Genomic DNA, 21,356 nt, shown 5'->3' with positions numbered 1-21,356 from the left:
GACGCGGGAGCCCAACACCCCCAGCAAGCCGCCTCTTCTCAGTGCTTCCTGCAGCTCTCTCCATGGTCCATCCCTGTGCCCCAAGCACTTATGCGCTACACCCCAGACTGTCTCTGCCTTCTACCTTCAGAACTTTTTGTACTGTGCTGCTTTTCCAAAATGATCCTCCCGTACCAGTGCTGCTTGGCCTGAACCAACCTTTAGTAAGATAAGTCAAAGGCCCAAGCAAGGGCCTTCGGAGTTCACAGATGAGCACCAGCCCATTGTTGTGCTTCAGGGACACCGCTTCACATCATCAACAAGTTTGTTCTGCTTTGTTTTCAGAACTGGGAAGCAGAACTCAGGCCTCATTACCTCTCAGCCAAAGAAGTATTTGTTTTTTGTTTTGTTTGTTTGACTTTGGGGTTTTTTAAAATTCTAGTTAAGAAGAAAATGGCTCATTTGCAAAATTTTGTTTCAAAACTGATACCTGTAATTCATATCTTACCCTTCAAGAAGAGAAATCTTAAGAGTTTCTGGGTATTAGCATCATTTTTTTTAAAGATTGTCTATTTCTGTCTTTTTGCATCTATCTTTAAACAATATGTCTCTAGAAAGTTTGATGGGTAATACTTGAGTGCTTGGGAGAGAAGGGAGCTGCTATCCAGGGGAGAATCGGGTCAGTTTGGTGTCACATAGTCAGTGCATTTCAGCATGTTTCCAAGTAGAAACACTTGGAAATTTGGGGTTCCTTTTTCTGCAACAACAGGTTCACCCAGGTCTGCGTGTTCGTTTGTACATCCAAAAATCTCGGAGCTATCCCAGACCTCCTTCCACCACTCCTTGTTGTCTGCACCCCTACTTTAATCATTCCTTATTCTCCCTTTTTGCATACAGTCCCCATCAGGAAATCTTAAGAACTTTATCTTCAAAATAGACTCACAATAAAATCACACTGCTGCCATTTGCAAAATGTCTGCTATATCCCTGGGTTTTGCAGCACTGGAATGGTCTTTCTGCTATCATCTTGACCTTCTGTAGACCTTTGTGTACCACATGGCAGGTCAAGGGAAGACAACTATAGAAACAGAGCATTAGGGCCAGTGAGAGGACTCAGGGAGTAAAATGCAAAAGGCTGGCAACCTCCATTACCCATGGGATAGACAGCAGTGGCCTCCGTAGATGTGCCACTGCACTCACACATGCAGAAGTCACTAGCATGTGTAACTGAACATACAATTACATACCGTCTATAACCGCACTGTTCTCACCCTAAGTCTTCAGACTTGACACAGCTGACATGAGAAGAGCTCTGTGGCCACATCTGCTCCCCTCTCCCTCAGTCTCACAGGCATGCTCTGCTCTGGACCTGCACCCAGCTCAGCGGCGACCATCTTCCCCTCATCTCATTCCTTCAGGTGTCTGAGGAAGCTTTACTCAGGGCCTTTCGCTTGCTCTGAGGTTTTTCCTGACCACCATTTGAAATCCAACATGGCATCGTTTGGGCTGTCTCCCAGCACTTACCTCATTCTTGTGCACTGTAGCCTATGATGCTGGCCTCAGTGTTTGCAGTCAGCCCCTCTAGGAGCAAATAACTCTCCTGAGTTAGCACACAGTGCTCTCCACAACTTCCAACTGTCTCCACAACTGTCTCGGGCTTCTCCTGGCCAGGAGTAATTGTAGACTTTAAAAGGAAAAACCTGCTTTAATTTCCAAAGACATGGAGCTTCAAATTAATTGGCCCTATGCTAAGAGTTAGCTTTCTATAGTAAACAGAATTTCCTTCTCTTCCTTCTAGAAATCACATTACTGCATTCCAGTGTCTGAGAACATAGCTGTGTTATGAATAGATATAACCTTTAAAGTCCCCAAGGTTTGGAGTTCATGCATTATCTGGATGACAAAAGACAAAAAAACCCATATTTTTTTATTTTAAAGAAATGATCAGGGAATTGAGGAAGCTTTAGGCAAAGCTGTAGAATAGGCAGAGGTTCGTTTGAACTAACAGGCTTCGGTCACTGACCACATGTCTTCTGGCAATCATCGGGTCTGTTCAGCCGTGCTTTCCCTCAGCCTCTGTTCTGCACTGGCTTTTACTAGACCCAGTAGACATTGTCATTGAGCTGCACTGTTTCTTTGTTAGAAACCAGAGTTTCAGTCTTCTGTCTTAAGCACTGGATACAGGGCAGATGGAGTCTTCCCAGTATTTCAAGGCTGCCATGTTGATTAGGACTCAACAGTGTGAGGTCCTGTTGTGGTTGGCCTGAGACCAGCATTTAAGGCACTGCTGTAACCAGAGTGTGTGCGTGCTGTGGTGCTCTTCAGGAGCACAGAATTCCGACAGCATCAACTCCTTGTGTTACAGCCGTGATTGATAGATCGAGCAGAGCTCTTACAGTAAGTGGTTGGTGTGTAGGCCCTCAGTGCAGCTCTCAGATGTCTATATAGGGATCGTCCCTTCAGAAGAGCCCCCTTATCCCAAAATCCCACCATGGCACAGCATGCTTGCTTAGGGTTGCGTGCAGTGTGGTCTTCAGAGCGTATTCTGAGAAATGGAGAGTGCTCATGCTTTGAAGAGAGACTGCATTTTGTTATGTAACACCAAGGATAATACAACCAGCAAGTGTTAGATGATACATTTCTTGATTTAGAAGAACAAAGAGCTGTCATACTGCTCAGTGGTGGAGTGCTGACCAAGCATGTATGAGGCCTGGGGTCTGCCCATAATACTCCGAAGAAAAACAGTCATTAAAAATTATTAGTAAGACTTTGCAAGGGGCAGCGGGCTCCCTTGTATACTACAAAGGGATTTCTGAATATCCTGGGCACTATGTATGCTGCTCCCAGATGAACTCCATGGAGTGGAGTGGGTAAGGTTCTGTCCGTGTCTCCACCTGTGTCTGGATCCGTTAGAGCTGCATCCCGGTATCTAGTGTGTCCACTTTCCTCTAGACCTTCAAGGGAAATTGAACTGTGTTCCCACACTGAACTAGGGCAGCTTCTTTTTTTTTTGGCTGTGAGAAATCATTTTCACTAGCTTTGTAAAAGCATCACAGAAGATGATCCGTGACCATTCAGATCAGTTTTCTGCTAGAGCATCTCTCCTTGATGTTGTAGAAATTGTGGACCCTGATGAGCAACTGGAGACCCTTCATGAAGCACTGAGGTCTCTGCCGCCCGCCCACTGCGAGACGCTCCGGTACCTCATGGCACACCTCAAGAGGCAAGTTGCAGCTCACATCTTACTGCTGTACTGCAGCCAAATATCAAGAATAAAATTAAGCAAAAGGTGAAAGAGAGGTCACGTTCTATGAGTGAATGTGTAGGTGCATAGCACCATTGTCTTCTGAGAAATTGTGCCAGTCAGGAAAGGATGCTAAAAATAGTGTGCACTACAGTTCCACGTGCTGGGCGTCCTGACACCCGTGCACTGCAGTTCTAGGATCTGCGTGTAAGGATGCTAGTTTCTGCAGACACTGGTGACCATTCTGAGGACAGGGAAAGAAAGGACTGCCGCTGTCAGCCTGTGAGGCCACCTACTTTTCTGTGCTTACTGCTCCAGTAAGCACTTCACGCTTGGCGTGTGCAGTTCGGATTTTTTACCTACAGTTTTAACTACTTTTGCCAACTTGGAAAGTGCATGAACAGTGATGGAGGAGAGAGGAATGTGGTCAGTCAGTCTGAAGCTGGGATTGATGATGACCAGAAATCTCACTTATGTGATGTCAGTGGATTAGGGCTTCACACACTAACATCAGTTAGAAACAAAATTCTCTATGCCCAGAAGCACATGTCATCCAGAGTCACTCACAAATACCTACTCCTTCTCCTCTGTCTTGCCCTGTCACCCTGGCTGCCTGCCGGTAGAGTTAAGAGCGTGAGCCCCCTGCCCAGCTCTTTCCCACTTACAGACGTCGTGTTCCAACTTCCTTTGAGTGTGTTCACAACTAACGCCGCTTGTAAATTAAAGTTTGCTTCACATTTGGTGTTAGTTAAGTATTCAATAATAAACTAGTAGCTCTGTCTGTGCTGTTGCTGTAGGGTAAGGGATGAGAGACAAACCCTGACCCCTATGACCCCTCTTCCCTGCCTGCACAGATGGGCTCCTGGACACTCAGAGCTCACTTCACTAAGGAAGCCACAGAGCCCTCTCCTCCTTTTTGGAAATGTGTCTGGCCAGGAGAATCCACAAACATCTGAACCCACACAGTCCAGACGTGAGCCCAGCAATCACCAGGACCAGGATAATTATTTACCAGTATGACTTACTTCAAAAGAAGTCGAATCCCTTGAAGTCCCCAAGAAGCATGAAATTGATAATTTAGGAAAGCTGGCCAGTGGGCATAGACCTAGACTGTGGCTCTGGTTCATTTGGGTGCTCAGACTTAGTGAAGAGCATCCTGACCACTGAGTCACCTGTGTTTTGCTTGTGTTTTTCAGAGTGACCCTTCACGAGAAGGAGAATCTGATGAGTGCAGAGAACCTTGGGATCGTGTTTGGTCCAACCCTCATGAGATCACCAGAGCTAGACCCCATGGCCGCCCTGAACGACATACGCTATCAGAGACTGGTGGTGGAGCTGCTTATCAAAAATGAAGACATTTTATTTTAGAGTTTTGACTTGAGGAGAAAAGAAATGGTTTACAGATGAAGGAATGTTTTCTAGTAATTTAATTAGCTTCATTAGCTGAATTGTTTCTTGGTTAGAGGTTTGGCCAAATACCCAGATTAAAATGAAGGAACTTCCTGTCATTTCTCTAGCACCGCTCAGCCGTCCTTGTAAAACCGTGAACACACGCTTTCTGGTCCTGGTAATCCTGGGTGTTTATCATGTTAAGAGAAACTCAAGCTACTGCATGATTACCCCTTTTTGGTGAGGAAACCCCATATTGAAGAATCACAGACTTGTTCCTGCACCATCTCTCTGTCCTGGGTTGTCTGTGGTTGTCACCCAGCATGCTTCCCAGAGTAAACTGTCATGACATTGCTTTTGGGGTCCATACCATTGGTTTCTGACGCTTGCACATGCGCACACGTGCACACGTACTCACACACACACACATGCACATACACATACACACACATACACACCACACACACACCACAAACACACACACACCACAAACACGCACACACACACCACAAACACACTCACACCACAAACACGCACACACACACCACAAACACACTCACACACACACAGACACACACGTATAAGCAGCACCCTGGCTGTTGCACTCTCATCCCTGTACCATACGCCAGCTCCACAGCAGTTCCTTCCCAGCTTCCTCCTCTCAGACATAGTGCTTTGTCTTCAGCAGAAGCGAGACGTGTTTTCAGATGTTACTTCAGTAAGCTTCCAATAAAAATGCACCACACAGCATTTCCTGTTAAATTATTGGTTTTCAACTGTAAATTTATATTTTTACCTGGCATGCAGTTATTAATTTATTAAATTTGGCCTTTAGAAATCAAAAACACTTATAGCTTTTTTCTTGCTGTGGGAAGAATAGGAAATCATGTTTGGCATTCATTTAACATCGATTACTTCCCTATCCCTGCCTGTCACTAAAATACTGTGGTAATCTCCTAAAATAACTTAAACTGCCTAGAATCGACATTCATTCATTGGGTTTATTTTTTCTCCTATTATTCTGGGAGAAATCTGTAACATTTTCTCCACTTTGGGGTCAGTTTTCCATCCAAGGAGGGCTAAGGAAAAGGGCTCTGAACACCTGCCCGGCTTGTCTGGAACAGCCAGGGTCCTGTGTGTGATGTCATAACGTGCTCTGTGACAAGGCAGCTTGTTGGGCAGAGAGCAGGTCTGCACTGGATGAGGGGAGCCTGAGATCTGTGTTTGATCAGCCATCTTGTTATGCGTCTCAGACCGTTAGAGGAGCATCCACCTAAACTGAAGCTCCATCCTGCTTTAAACAGTGAACAGAACCTGTGTGGTTTTGGGTTCCAGTAATAACAGTGCTGTACTCCCAGCACTTGGGAGGACAGATCAGGAGGATCGAGTTCAGGGCCAGCCCAGGATACACGAGACCCTGTATCCTCCGTGGAACGGCTGAGCACAGTGGTGTACTGTGGTCCTAACTACTAAAGGAAAGAGGTGCACTTGAATCCAAGGGTTCAAGACCAACTCAGGCAAACTGAGAAAAGTGACTCAAAATAAAAGGTGAAGAAGTATGTGTCTGAGCTCTCAAGTCTGCCTCAAAACAGTGGGAACTGATGGGAATACAAGGTTTTCTAACTCCACTTTCTAGGCCACGGTGGGCAGCTGGCGAGTGTGCGTTTGCTTCCTCACTGTTTCCAACACTGAAGGAAAGTGTTGATATTCCAGGATACTTCATCTAGCTGTCTTCGCAACCAGTATATATCAAACAACACACAGATTGATTAAGTACAGAGATTTGGTTTAATAAATCATCTTCAAAAGTAGAAACAAATTACAGGGCGGGAGTCAGCTCAATAGAAGCATGCTCACCTAATATGTGCAGAGGATTTAAACAGCGACACTGGAAAAAAACGTTAAGCCGACTTATAGCCATGGAGTTTATCCACATGTAAGCACATAGCTTATAGATCAAGGCCTGTTATTATTACAGTTGTTGTTACTACTGCTATTAAAGGAGGAGGGAGAGAAAGGACAGAAGAAAGAAAACGTTACACTGTCAAGGCATCTAACAGAGCTAACAGGCTATCTGGGTTCTGAGACAGGCTCTCTGTACCCAGTCTGGCATGGGACTTCCTGTGTAGCAGGTAAGACTCAAACTTTCTTCTAAGTTTGGGGTTATAGGTGTGAGTCACAGGCCAGGCCTCACAGTACCCTTTTTATCTTCCTAAGCTATGAGATCCGGCTTTTGTAGTTAAAAATCACACACTATATTACATGTGATTATCATGGCTTAATGTATAGACAGGTCCTCCACAGCTCCTCGCAATTCATTTGTCGGAAAAAAACATTCATTTGGAATTTCCCCAATTGTTGCATTTGCCAGTTACACCTAGGTGTTGTTTGACATGTTCCTCTGGGCTGAAAACTACCTACTGCCTTACAGGTGGGGACTCTGTTGCCCAACCTTGTCCCAGCTTGTGGCAATCTTCCTGCCTTGGCCTCCTGAGCAGCTGGGACTGCAGAAGTGCATCATGGGAGTTGCTATAGGAAACTTGTAAAACTGCAGATTTCTGGGCCTTCACCCTAAAAACTTCCATTGAAGTGGTGTGAATACTAGAGATCTCCTAGGTTCATTATTGTTTAATTTATTTTGTGTGTATGGGTTTTTGCCTGCATGAGTGTCTGTGTACCATATGTGGAAGCCAGGAGGCAGCTTTGGATCCTCCAGAACTGGGGTTCAAGATGATTGTGAGCTATCTTGTGGGTTCTAGAAATCGAACCCAGGTCCTCTGCAAGAATAGTGTTCTTGTTCTAAAGAGACTCAAATGAGCCCTTTTTAATCACTCAAAATTGTTAATCTGACTCCTCCAGGAGCCACAGATCTTTCTCAGTACACAGTGTCAGAGATGTACTGTGGTTAGTCGGTGGAGACTTGCATAGGAAGTCTCAGAGCCCCAGACCTGTACCACTGTATCTAGCCCAGCTTACAGAAATCCCCTGGCCCTGTGAATGCCACTGGGGAGATAGACACATGCTGTCCACACTGGGGCTCCGAGTTGCTGACAATAGCTTCCTCATGTTCCAAGCTGCTGATGGAGGTTGCCCTGTTCCTTCTCTTCTGACTGCCCTCACCCCTGTGCCCCAGAACCAACTGTCCCTTCTAAGGCTGCAGGAGACAGTCCTTCGGTGAGTCAGCTCCTCACCACATAGCATAAGGCAGCCAAAGTCTGTTCAACTTCTTCCTGTGACTGCCTCACACTTAAGGCCACGCCACTCACCCTGGCTACAAGGCTGGCTGTTGCTGGACCCACTCCTCTAACCACATCTAACTTAACCATTTTCGTCACCTGAGCCACTTGGGAAGCAATTTTCTAGGCCCCTACTTCAAATCCCTATTAAAGTCTGGAGTGGGACCCAAGAATTTGCATCTCTGTCTACACGCAGGCAATGCAAATACTGACCCAGGACTCTAGAATCTGGCCACCTAGTAGATCATCACAGGCCAATGAAGTCCAAGGATGTGTTGGCAAGGGCTGGACAGACAGCATCCCAGGTGACTCTAACAGTCCCCTAGTGTTAACTGTAGCAGCTTCATTCCCTCTGGGTGTGCTACAGTGCACTAGGAATTTGCTTCAGTATAATCAAATACCAGACATGGAAGAAACAATTGAGATTCTACACAAAGAAACAAGGAGGCCAGGCACACAGGGCCACAGAGGGAAGGGGCAGGTAGTCAGAGGTCAAGGATTGGCCAATAGAATAGCATCTTAGGTTATAGGCACGGTATTACTGGTTCCCACCGGGTTCTAGTGATTCAGTGTAAGAACATTGGCTGGGTTGCAGCCATTGTAGGGGAGCTGGTTCTGGAGCACTTTGGCATCTCAAAGGGGAGTCCTTTGCACTTTCAAGGAATCAGCTACACATGGAGGGCAGGCTCTAATATATGGAGAATACAGAAAATAATTAGTCTGAAGTCTGTGCTTTTCTCCAAAGTCACTTCCCTGTTTGTGACCCACTTCTAATTCTGTCCTCATTATATTCTTATTCACATTTGATTCTAAATTGTACAACTCATTAAATATAAATTGGTACTAAGTCAGAAAAAAAAGTAAGATTACATCAACTTTTGTAGAAATCAGGATGAATCGCATAAATACCCACTTATTAATTAGATTAATTAATTCCTCCATTAGGAAACTACGGAGGATCCCCAGAAACCACTGAAGGACATTCTTATATAATAGGTATTAAACTCCAGGCCCTGATACCGCAACAGTGGTTTCTGTTAGAGGAGATCAATAACTTCCAGAATTCTTCACTCCCTAGATGAGAGCGAAGGTCTTTGGGAGGGGAGACTATGACTTGATCTGAGAGCCATCTGGTGGAGCTCACAGCTGGTACCCCAAAGACTGCTACTGGACAAGTGAGTGATACACACATGCCCTTGTCACAGGGCTGTAGTGGGTTAACACATTCTCAGAAGCCCCTTCAGAACAAAGTCCTCTGAATGTTGATGAATTACACGGAGGGAAGGAGAGAGGGAAGGGAAAGGAAAAGATGAAGACAAGCTGGTTGGTCTGGGTTGCTGCAGACAGATTTCTCCCTCCCTGCCCTGCCCCTCCTCTTGTCCTCTAGCTTACCAGGAGCTTCTCAGATCACTTAGTTAGCCATCTTCAAAGGAAACTAGAGGCTTTCACATTGCAAACTTACACTGTTTCAAGTCTGAATATGGGTTATAGAAAGAAAAACTTTTCCTTGCCAGTTTCCCATGAGCCACTTTTTTGTTTGTTTGGTTGGTTGGTTGGTTGGTTTGTTGGTTGGTTTGGTTTGGTTTGGTTTGGTTTGGTTTGGTTTGGTTTGGTTTGTTTGGTTTGGTTTAACTTTAGGATGGAGAGAAACAAAGGATTGGTAAAAGGTCATTCTGGGGAGTTATACAAGCAAGAATGGCCCAATGCCTACCTACTGTGCGTGCGTACACACACGTACACACACACACACACACACACACACACACACACACACTCACGTACACCAATCATCCCATAGTTGGGTGTTGAGGAGCCTACCAGTGACCCCAGAAGGACGGACCCCACTTTGCTTTTGCTTAAGATATAGGGAAATATGCCCACCACCAGCCCCTTTCTCTCCAGCACTGGTCAAACACAAGGTAATATACAGGTGACAGAGAAACCCATGGGACCTAACAGCAATGCTGCAGTTCTCCCTGTGTGAACCCTCAGCCCAATCAAAGATCACCCCCAAGCACACATGCTCAGCTCATAGCACAGCACAGTTTTCTGTGCTGTTACAGGACAAGGGCACAGCTTGTAATTGGAAGCCAAGCTTGCTGTTGTAAACAGCACATTGTGGGAAGAGGAGGAGAGCACTGCTGACCATCCAGGGCTGAACCCCCCACTGCCCAAATTGAAGGCCTGCTTCTTTATACCCATAACCACCAGAGAGAGCTTCCCTGAGGTCAGTAGGGGAGGAGAGTGCAGGGAGGATCACTAGGTCTTGAGTCACTCCCACAGGAAAGAGAAACCTCAGGAAGCTGACAGCAACCAGGGAGGAAGGGCTTGTTCCAAAAAAAAAGGGGGGGGGGGCAGTGCAAACCCAAGGGGTCAGAAGGTCTGTGCAAGGGAGCGAAGCGTTAGGAAGGAATTAGTGTCACAGGAGATCCTGGGCCAGAACCCAGGTCCTGTTAGTCTGAACAAGCTAGATACAGCCTCCCATCCTCAACAGACCAGTTAAAGAGACAATTTAATTGTGAAAAGCAGGAAAAGAAGATCTGTGTGGCCACATTGGGAAAAGGGAAAAAAGAGCCCCCATGACTCTCCAACTTCAGAGCCCTGACTAAGGCTTAGTTCTAAACAAGAAAGCAATATGCACAAGTAAGTAGTCCAGCTCAAGGTGCGGTCCGCTCATCATCCGGGCTCCCGGCTCTCCTGCAGGTGGTCAGACAGCTGGGAGAACTATGAAATCCTCCAGGAGACCAGCTTCTTCTCTGATTGGTACCAGGCTTCTGTCTGGCCTTTTCCCAGCATGCTGTTCCTGGGGAAATTCCAGTTCCTTAGGGTCTGTCTGTCTGAGAGCCTGAGAGGGCCAGAATGGTTCTGGAATGTCTTTATCCAGCCAGACCTTTGCCTCAGCTTCGGTTTGCTTGTTTGACTGTGTCGAAGCCTGAACCTAGGCACCCTGCACAAGCTTGGTACCACTAATCTGCAGTTCCACCTACCTTCCTCCCGCCCCTTCTCCATCCTCCCATTTCCTCCTCCCCACTCCTCGTCTTTTTCTTTCCTTTTTGAGGCAAGGACTCAATAAGCTTCTCTAGGTGGCACTTAGCTTCTTCTGCTGACCTTGAACTTGGGACCCACTTCGGGCTTCAGCCTCTCTGGAGTACTGTAATCCCTATCTGCACTACCAAGCTGGGCTTGACTGGGCTCAACCAAACGAAGGGCTCCAGGCTCTTGTGATTCTCACAGGAGCCTGGTGTTCCAGTAAGCAGTACTTAGCAGCTCTAACCCCTTCCCTATTGTAACCCCACACTCAGGTGCATGATCCCAGTACCTCACTTCTCTCTCTAAAGGAGATTAGGAAACAAAATGGCAAAGGAAAAATAGATTTGATTACAGTTTGATCCAGGTGGGAAGAAGTGAGCCTACAGCTTTGCGACAGACTGCAGTGGGTTATAGCTAGTAAATTAATCTGCTCTATGCTTCCTGGTGGGCATGCACATGTTCCTCACCACTGACCCAGTGTTCTGGATTCCCAAAAGAAAGCCTCATGTTTAATATGCCCTAAGCAGCTCAGTGGCTGGGCCACTCCCTAACTCCACGTGGCTAACACACTCTCCTCTGATAGTCCTAAGTTAATACTTAATACATCTATATTTCATCTCTGCTACCCTGGGCCCCTCTGGGCAGCCCTCCTGGGGCCACTTTCCCCTGCACCTACATGTCAGCCGTCTCTCCCTCCTGCAGCTTTCTGGTGTGATCTGTCCCCTAAGCCCTGTCATGACAGAATCTCCTCTTCCTCCTTACCCCATCCCTTCCCTGGAATCCTGAAAGTCCCGCCTCTGTCTCCCTGCCCAGCTGTTGGCCTCCAGCAACTCTATTGACCAGTCAGAAACCAACTGGGGACAAGGTTCCTTTAGTCCTACTCGTGGGACAATGCAAACAGGTTTTTAGGTAATATAATTAGCATGAGAACACTGCTGTGTATTCAAATGCTAAATTCTATACCCCAAGATCTGGTTGTTCCAAGCCCAGAAGATCCCCAAGTGAAAGATTCCCAAAGGGAGACCCTTACTCAAGTCTCAGGAAATCGCGGACCCCAGACACAGAGAGACCATTTTGGATGTAATATGCAAAGGCGAGGTTTATTACTGAGATCTATTACGGAGATCTCCAGGCCAACACGTATCCCACACAGGAGACAGAGGTGTGTCGGTCGACCCAGAGAGGCTGGGAGAAAGGGTATTTAAAGGGAGAAACCACAACTCAAGGGGGCAGGGGTGGTATCATTGGAAAATCACAAGCTTCCGGTCTCTCAAGATTGCTTAACTTTGTGTTCCCTTTAGTTCCTAGGAGAAGCTTCCTGCTTCTCAAGGTTGTTCTCTTAAGATTCTAATCTAACTTTCTGATCAGCTAGTTCCTAGAAGAAGCTTTCTTTACTACTTCAGCATCACCTATCTAAGGGCCTTATCTTAAACCCTTTTATCTGGATCCTGGAGGAGCAGGCTCAAGAAATGTGACCTTTTACTTACAGGTAGAGGGCAGGGTCTGGAATCTGAGGTATTTAGGGCTTTTTTAAACTTCTGACTTCTTAGCTGCATTTTTTTATTCTTTCACAAGTACAGCAGCTTCTGATTTAAACTTTCCCCCCAAGTTATCCCTGATTGTTAACAAAGATGCCTACGGCCTGGGCTAAGCAGGAGAGAGGGGTGGAGTAAGGTTCCCCACCTTGGGGTCTCAGGCAGGAACCAGGAGGAAAGAAGAAAGGATGAGGGGGGAGGGGGAGTCACAGTGGGGCTGGGTGGATTGTGAACACTTGGCCATGAGAGGCAGCCTGGTGGAGTAGGAATGGCCCAGGAGGAACACGGCAAGTGATATCTCAGCGCTATTGACGGGAAGTTGACAAGTAGCACAGAGGGTTGATATCTGCCCAGCTCCAGTGCGTTAAGGCTTGTTATAAATGTAAAGTCTCTGTGTCTTTTACTTAGGAGCTCAATGATTTAAAGTGGGGTAGCAACCCCTAAATAATATTTATCACAACAAAAGACTAGAACACAGGTAAATTCATGGACAGGCTAATGGGTTCCATCCTGGGGGAAGATGGCTTAGGCCCCATGTTGTTCCCCTCTCTGTTTCAAGGACAGGTTTGGGTTTGGTTTGGTTGATTCAAGTCCAGCTGAAGAAGAGGAGGCCTTCACCTAATTTTGAAAAGAGTTAAGAATTTCCAGTTCTTTGGTGATTCGGTCATACCCATTCAGAACCCATTCAGACAGGAAGAACTCTTCCTGTCTTTTTCTGTTGACATAAATCCGTTCTTCTTAAACTTGCTGGTTTTTCAAAGGGGGAAAGGAGATAATCTGATCATGGAGGGAAGAAGCTTAAGTCTCTCTCTCTCTCTCTCTCTCTCTCTCTCTCTCTCTCTCTCTCTCTCTCATCCTGTCAGGGCTTCAGTACAGAATGGCACCACAGGCCTGACCCAGATCCTGTGCCCAAAGGGGCTTCAAGAAGGGCGATAGCCCAGCTAAGTCTCACTGACTTCTAGGTGGCACTCTGCTCTGTTAGGTGACCATCCCCGAACAATGTTAATAAACTAGAGAGGGCCCCAGAGGCAGCCCACTGTGTGGACGCTGTCCTCCACATGTGCTGGGAAGAGCTGATGTGCCAGGCTTGCCAATGGGTGGGTGACCTGGCAGATATGTGTGGTTGGACGCAATGGAATCTGGTTGCCATGGGGATGAGAGGTTTTTGCTCAAGCTGTTTGAGAAGCAAATTTTTCCATTGAGTATATTTCCATTCTCACGCCTTTCTGTTTTAAAATATGGGTTTTTCTCTTTTCTTTTTAAGAAGCCACATAGGTGGGTTTAACATTACACGGCAGTTAGCCAGGCCTGCAGGCAGAGGCTATAAGGCCAGCTACACAGTAAACTGAGGCAAGAGGATCAAAAGTTAAGGCCTCCCAGCACCCACCGCCCCTGCCACCCCTCACTACTACTCTCACTGCAGTCTGTGACTACATCAAGGTCAAATGAATGGGTGATGGCTTTGGCCTCTATTAGAGGACCATAGTGCTAATTGCCTCCCCGATAGGGAGCCTAATGGGGTATCTGCCACTCCCCAGGGGAGCCCCTCCTGGACCAGTCTACACCCCTCCTACTGAGGAGTGAAGAGGCTTCCGGTGCGCTGAGCTGCCTCTGCCTCTTCAGCTTAGGTTTTCGTTTTAGTTTTGTTTCCATTTCTTCCCTGTATGTAATTCTATTGAACTGTTTATTGGGGAAGGGGGTCATGGCCTTGCTGGACAACAGAGTGAGGCCAACCAAGGCAATTCAATGGACCTTGCCTCAAAATGAAGCTGAAGGGGTGGGGGGGGGGGCGCTATAGGTATAGCTCAGTGGTACTTGCTAGTGTGAGCAAGGTCCTAGGTTCACTCTCCAGTAGAAAAGAAAATGAAGGGAGGGAGGGAGGGAGAGAGGCAGGGAGAAGAAGGAAAGGCGGGAGTGGGGAAAGAAGGAAGGGAGGGAGGAAAGGAGAGAGGAAGGAAGGAAGGAAGGAATCAGGAGATTATCGAAGTTCACTTCCCAAGGGGTCCATCTAGCAGGTATGTGGCCCCAACATCTGTATAGGAGTCGGGAGGGGAGGGCAGAGGGGATGCTCCACAGCTCCTGGTCCTTAGGCACCTCAGTGCTGTAACGAGAGGGTCCAGAGCAGGAACTCTGCTCCCTCCAACTTCTCCAGGGGTAAGCTACCTTGTTCTCCATGTTCCCTAACTCAAGCGGAACCTTCACAGCCTCCGCCTGCCTCCATTGTCTCCTCACACAGGAACAGCATTCTGAGTGCCTCTGGGTTTTAAAACAGGCTCTTGCTAGGTAGCAAAGCTGACCTAGACTCACAATCACCGTGACTGCTACACTGGAAACGCAGACACATTTGTGTCTCCCACACCATCAGGTTTTATCGCAGCATTTGTCACAATTTACCAAGTAATCCCAATCTTCAATAGTTGGCCATTGTCAACCACATGTTCTCATAGCCTAATCTTAATTGCAGATATTAACTCTCAGGTCATACTTTGCAAAATGGCTACAGAAGCGTTACTGAGATGGTGGAGTTCAAAGAGGTCTTAGTGGGGCCAGGGTCAAGACTGCTGCAGACACCAAGCACAAAAGGGTCATTGCGGGTGTGAAGACCGCCTGGAGAGCTGCTGGAGGCAAGCAGTCCTGCAACAGGAAGCCCAAGACCAGGTCTGGATATGTGAAGAGTAATTCAGTAACTAAGCAGGTTCTGTCAGACAGCCAGGACCACGATGCGCTGAAGCTCTGAGGATCTTCTGGAACTCTCTCCTATTGATTCTTTCTGCACTGGGTGATTGGATAACAGGTCAGCAAGACCATCACAGATCACAATGGTAAGTATTATCTCTATGTATCAATGTCCATTCTTCTATCTATCCATCCATCAACTATCATTATCATCCAGCCACCTTTCTATGTATCCATCTGTCTGTCTAGCTATCTTTCTATCTACCTTTCTATCATCTCTCATTTATCTATCTACACATCCATTCATCTACCATCTCTGTCTGTCCAACCATCCATCTTTCTGTCTATCAGTCTGTATAGCTCATGCCAGTCTTTAACGCCAGATCCTTCTACATCCAGCTCCCAAGTGCTAGGATTACAGGCTTGTGGCATCAAGTTCAGATGTTATGCTTTTTATAGGGTTCAGGTTGGGGCGGGATAGTACTGTACCTTACCTAGGTCTGGTGTGTCCAGTCAGCTTGAGGATCTGGTTTGTCTGATATGGTTTTAATATGACCATATGTTCATATATCCCCTTATATATTCTACCTTAATATATCTCTAGGCAATATCATTCTACTTTTAGCGAAAGGATATTTATCAAGCTCATGGCCAGCAAGCCCCAGTGATCCCCATTAATACTTCCACCTCCCTGCCTCCCCACAGCCCTGGGGTCATAGATGGGTACCCAAACAACCGGGACCAGGATTTTGTGTGTCCTGGCAACTTAAGATTCAGGCCCCGATACTTTTACACCAAGCATGCTTAAGCACTGAGCATCTCCCTAGCCCAGCTCTTGATTGACACGCACTGTTTCTCCCTCAGGATGTTTATGAACGATGGATGCTAACACCATGAACAAGGATCTGTTTAAGGCTACTCTATTTCTTGGATCTACACTCAGAAGTAGAATTGCTGGATCATGTGCTAGCTGGGTCTATGTTTAACTTTTTCAGGAGTTGCCAAACGATTCCCTCAGCAACCCCCCGTGGAAGTTTGATGAAGATGGTTTTATAATGGGATTTGGCAGTGAGCGTTACTGTATCTATTTTTTTTTATTCTCTCATATTTACCTATTTTTCTCTGAGGGTTTCTAAAAGTCCTTTTAGTTCTTTTTTTTTTTTCTTTTATCTGTTTAACTATGCTGTGCCCGAGGGCGGTTCTGAATTGAGACTCTATTAATTGCCTAGCTTGGGCTAACAAAAAGGTTGGGGGAGTGCCAATTCATCCTCCCATTTTCCAACCTTCTTGAGCTGTACTGTGGGTCCAGCAAAAATGATGTCAGCTACTCATTTGTGGAAACCTTTGTCACCTTCTTCAGCGTGAACCCATCCCCACCCCACCCCACCACTGGTAGGAGCTAATCAGAGCCTACCTACTGGACACCACTAGCTCCTGGGGGTAGCACAGGAAGGGCCTCTGTTGCTTGTGTTGATTTTCATGTTCATTCCTAACAATGTCACCTTGCAGTGCACACACACGTGCACACATCTCAGAATCTGGTACATTCGGACATGAAGCCTTCAGGACACTCACCTAATAGTTTCATCATGAGGATACAATATATTCAGTGAAACACATTGGGACTAGGGATGTGGCCCTCACTGGTCTCCAGGTGACAGTACTTGCCTAACAAGGGCTCTGTCTTTAACACAACAAATGCACACCACATGAACTGATCCGTTTAATGAATAATTATAAACATCCTTGCCCTACCACCAGCTTAAAGAGAACACTCTCCAGTTTTATCCCCCCCTGAGAGACTGGGACCAGTGCCGAGCCATCCCTCCCCTTCCCAATGGTGCAGCCTTACTCTGAGCTTTATCATCTCCCTCTCTGTTCTCCCTCTGAAGCTTCGCGCATCTCTGAAGACACGGTTTCTGTTTTGCTTGGTTTGAACTTCACATCAAGGAAATAATGCTAACCTCTCTGTGTTTGCTTTTTCTCCTCTCCTGTATGCCTGTGGGAGACATTCATGACACTGCACCTAGCTGTAGTTATCTGGTCTTCACAGACGGATGCGGTGCTGTGGTACAAAACGGCACAATGTGCTTAGGGAGTACATGCTATGGCTGTATTGTTTGCTAGGCCTTGGATTGGCGCCAGTTGAGGACTATTCACAGAATAAAAACAAAAAACCTCCCATGATCACTTTCACAGGTCTCCAGGTGACAGTATGTGTCATGTGCATGTGTGTGTGCACGCACGTGTTGCTGTGTGTCTACTTCGAGCCCAGCATTCATGGACGCTGGCCTGTTTGTCCAAGCAGCTATGGTGACCCCACATCTACCCCAGGTAAAAGAATATCTGGTGCTTCCTGGTGCTCCAAAACCTGAAAAACACTGCACATCTGCCCTGCTTTCTACAGGAGCCACAAACATGCAATATCCTTGACCTTGTGAGCTCTGAGCCCTTGGATATCTGTTCACACAGGGTAGCCAGTCAGGCAGCATCCACCAGACATTGCTGCATCCCTGGAACTGTGTCCTCAAGTTCACTTAGAAGTGTGGCCACGGGATTGGGGATTTAGCTCAGTGGTAGAGCGCTTGCCTAGCAAGCGCAAGGCCCTGGGTTCGGTCCCCAGCTCCGAAAAAAAGAAAAAGAGAGAAAAAAAAAAAAGAAGTGTGGCCAGCCAGCCAGTCCTAAAATGGTCTTCAGAGGCTCAGGATGCCACTGGCTGGGAGTTTAAATGGTGCCCAGGTGTCCCCTGAAACTTTCCCACTGCTCCCTGCTGAGCCACACTCTCAGCCATGTTTGTAGCTGCTGCAGGGCCAAAGTCATATTCCTGGGCCTACCAGCCAGAACACTGCCTTCTGCTAGGCTGGCCTCCCTCAGGAACAAAGCAGGGGCATACACGAGAAGTGCCGTAAGCACATACAGACTCATCAATACCTTCTATGCACGTGCCTTATTATTTATTTAAAGTCACGGAGATAAATACAAGGAAAAACACAAGCAAACTCACTTCAAATTCCACCCTAGAAAGAAGCTTTGTGCCAGTGTCACTCAGAAATCATTCAGTGCAAATCTGCAGACAGATAGATGGATATGGAGGAGGAGGAGGGGGAGGAGGAGGAGGAAGAGGAGGAGGAGGGGGAGGAGGAGGAGAGGAAGAAGAAGAGGAGGAGGAGGAAGAGGAGGAGGGGGAGGAGGAGGAGGAAGAGGAGGAGGAGGAGGAAGAGGAGGAGGGGGAGGAAAAAGAGTAGATACAGGTTATTGAAACAATCCTGAAAAAAAAATCCTATTGCATTTGCCATTTTATAATTTAAAAACATGCATTCCCTTAAAATCTAGTATTTGTTGTTTTCTTCCTCATAACACAAGAGCCTGGGGATCACAAAACACAGGTCTAAATCTAAATGACCTCCACTACCAGAATATTCCCACCAGTGTATCTACATGTACATCTGAAAAAAACCACCCTGAAGCCCTTATATCCAATGTGTCTATACTTGGAGACAGGGTCTTTCATGAGGCAACTACAGTTAAATGAGGTCATAGGGCTCTAGAAAGAACCAGTGTCCTCAGAAGAAGAGAATGAAGCCCTAAAGCTTGCTTGTCACAGAGGAACGACTATGGTATAAAATAAAAAAGGCTTCTGCAAGCCCTGGAAGATGAAACCCCAGGTGTGGAAGCTGACCCCACAGGCACGCTGACCTTGGAGCTGCACTGTGTTAGTCCCTCAGCCTATGGTTTGGTTATGATAGCTTAAGCTACCGACCTGCATCCTGTCCTGGCGGCGTAGCAGGGCAGTGTACCGATTCACTCACTGCGAATGCTGTCTCCACTCAAAACAGCACTTTCACAGCCTCCTGTTTCACGCAGTCAGACCACAGTTAGAACTGTTTCTCAAGCTACCCAGAAGGAGCCAGCTGCTACACAGCCAGGGAACACACGTGTAGCTTTTCAGCTTGGTGGTGGGCGGAGGTGTGCACCTGACCTCAAAGGTAGCCAAACTGACGGTTATCAGATGTAGCGGCTAAGAGAAATCTGCATGGTTCAGCCTACAGAACAGACCCAGGGCAAGTTTGTAATAGTAATTAACACGATAGCCAGAGTTTTAGCAGAGAGAATAAAAGACATCCGCAGTCAGCTGAGCCGGACCTCTCTGATGGTCTCCGCCTCTTGATGTGTACAGGTCATGGCGGGCAAGGCTGGTTACAGGGCTCTTCAATCTGCATGGTCAATCTAGGCCGCAGCTCTGGCTTTATGGACCTACCCTACCCTCTTCTTCCTGAAGGAGCATCTATGCAGTCCTTACTCAGATACACAATGGAGCTTCCAAGTGCACTGGTCCTACCAACCTTGGAAAAGCAAAACTCGAAGTGTCCATTCACCAAGGACTTTGAAGAATCCTTATGAATGAAACAAAGCAAAGGCCTCACATTGGAGCCTCTCAGTGTTTCATGCGCCCCGAGCCACACCAGTGCCCATTGGTTGAACCTCATTCATGTGGACTTTTGTTCAAGGACTGTGAAATCGGCCTTTGTGCTACCTCTATACCAAGCAAGTACAGCCTTTCCTGCCCCACCCCCACCCCTGCCATCCCTGCCTCCTGAACAGGACAGCAAGCCAGCTGTTTACATGACACTTGTATTGGGTATCATTTGAAGGTCAGAGAGGATTTAAACAACACTGGAGTGCGTGTGGTTTTACACAACTGCCATTTTGGTATCCAAGGGAAGGAGAGGTCCTGGAACCAGTCACCTGCAGCTACCAAGGGACTTGATACTTAGTGTGCACAGGAGTCCTTAAACATATGTAGTAAGCACAGTGCCTGAAGGAGACATGCTTTCAAGAACGATTCAACCTGACCAGAGCAACCAGGACGCATGGAGTTCCCCAAGAGACCATCTTCACGACATTGGGGAAAGCTCTCCCAGGTGCAATCAGGGGGGTGGGATTTGCATCCTGAAAAGATGTCCATTATCTGCCTGTCAAAAAACTCATCACCCCAGAGTTCCGCCTGTGGTTCAAAAGATCAGCGACCCCAAAATCGCTGTACCGTTTACCTGGTTCAGATGGGACACTGGGTTCCTCTGGTGTGGTACCTCAAAACCAAAGTCGAGATCAAGCACCTCACCTATAGCCACAGCACCAGGAGACAAAACGTTCTGCTCAAGTCTACCCTGAGGCCACTCAAAGACTTCCTGTTGCCCCAGCAGCTCTCAGGCGGCCAGAACCAACCTAGAGCCTAGGAACTCAGGAGGCCCGTGGTTTACACCCAGAGCTCACAAGGCTGTGCAAAGTTGTGGCCAGGGATTCCTGTTTTCTTCCTGATGCCCCGAGAGGCAAGGCTGACGTTTTTATCATTCCCCAGGCCCTTAGGTCCCATTGACCCCAGTTTGCCTGGATTCTCCTCCTTACCCAAGTCCCTATGTGATCCCCATTCCCAGGTATCCCATCCTTAGAATTGACCCACACGGCAATCCCTCCATAATCCAGCAACCAAACTCTGTCTGGTGGGGAGAGAGGCAACTGTTTCTATATCACCCTTCCCAACAGCGTCCTTCTCCATAGCGACTCTGAACTCCAAAACCTGGAGGCTGTCTTGACCATTCGAGCCTCATTGCAGCTACCTGCTCCCACCCCCAAGTGGGGGTGGGGTGAAGGAAAGGGGTGCCTCTGCGTGTTCCCGCTCTGGCCCTGCTCTGTGGGGGCGGAGCAAGCTGGCTCGGTTGAGCCCAGCAGCAGTACCAGCTGGCAAGCTCGCCAGATCTTTCTCTACCCCCACCGCACCTCCTCCTCTCACCTAAAATGGGAGGAGAGAGGGGGAGGAAGCTCTGATTTTCCTCCTGGGCTGAATTTATCCCAGCTACATGCAGACCGGCTGCGGAAGCCTGGAGAAGATAAACAAAAGGGCTTGTTAGAATTTTTCAGAACTCTCCGAAACTCAGCCCCCTCGCTTTCTTCCTACCTTACTTGGAGAAGAGCCGCGCCTGGCTTCTGCCGCTCCAGAGTGCATTTGAGGGGCGCTCACAACTCAAGGCTGCCTACCGGCTTCCAAGCAGCCTTCACCTCCTAAGATGAGATCCACTTTGATAGGTGTCTGCCGTGGTTTTGTTTTTTTAACAGTTTTCAAATTGGCCTTCGCTAATGGGGCATTAGCTCTCTGTTAGATTTTAGATGTAGTAGTTCAGGAGAAGATGGTGACTAAGGACCCGGTGTTAATGCCATCGACAAGGAGAAAGGGATGGGCCATTAACATGACAAAACCTCGGAGGGTAG

The 21,356-nt window shown here is 47.3% G+C and overlaps 1 protein-coding gene and 2 long non-coding RNA genes across 10 annotated transcripts in view; 2 read left to right on the top strand and 1 right to left on the bottom strand.

The window, feature by feature from the left end:
* The window catches only part of Chn1 (chimerin 1), a 166,712-nt gene extending 160,541 nt beyond the window's left edge, over positions 1-6,171 (top strand). For 4 of the 6 annotated variants that reach the window (XM_039105973.2, XM_006234386.5, XM_063284708.1 and 1 more), the window contains 2 exons: positions 3,097-3,202; positions 4,420-5,457. In XM_039105973.2, the coding sequence (XP_038961901.1) occupies positions 3,097-3,202; positions 4,420-4,591 (278 nt within the window). In that variant the 3' untranslated portion in view covers positions 4,592-5,457. Of the gene's footprint in view, positions 1-3,096; positions 3,203-4,419 lie in introns of all 6 variants that reach the window. The other 2 variants (NM_001399177.1, NM_032083.2) reach the window with 1 other exon arrangement.
* LOC134486115 (uncharacterized) overlaps positions 1-20,741 on the bottom strand; it is a 32,606-nt gene extending 11,865 nt beyond the window's left edge. Inside the window, exon 1 of the long non-coding RNA XR_010064831.1 lies at positions 20,141-20,741. This is a non-coding gene — a long non-coding RNA (uncharacterized LOC134486115). The remainder of the gene's footprint in view (positions 1-20,140) is intronic.
* On the top strand, positions 14,444-20,147 carry Serpinb8l1 (serpin family B member 8 like 1). 3 transcript variants are annotated; one of them, XR_010064826.1, is made up of 3 exons: positions 14,452-15,235; positions 17,289-17,423; positions 19,267-20,147. It is a non-coding gene; the product is annotated as a serpin family B member 8 like 1 (long non-coding RNA). The 3 variants fall into 3 exon arrangements; XR_010064825.1 differs by lacking the exon at positions 19,267-20,147 and having other exon boundaries at positions 14,444-15,235; positions 17,289-18,078; XR_001837147.3 differs by lacking the exons at positions 17,289-17,423; positions 19,267-20,147 and adding an exon at positions 15,954-17,052 and having other exon boundaries at positions 14,444-15,235.
* Positions 20,742-21,356: the final 615 nt, after the last annotated feature.

Source organism: Rattus norvegicus, chromosome 3 (assembly GCF_036323735.1).
Source record: "Rattus norvegicus strain BN/NHsdMcwi chromosome 3, GRCr8, whole genome shotgun sequence".
In the NCBI taxonomy this organism is placed as follows: Eukaryota; Metazoa; Chordata; class Mammalia; order Rodentia; family Muridae; genus Rattus; species Rattus norvegicus.
The sequence above is the reverse complement of the archived record's forward strand: the minus strand, read 5'-3'. Positions and strand labels throughout refer to the sequence as shown.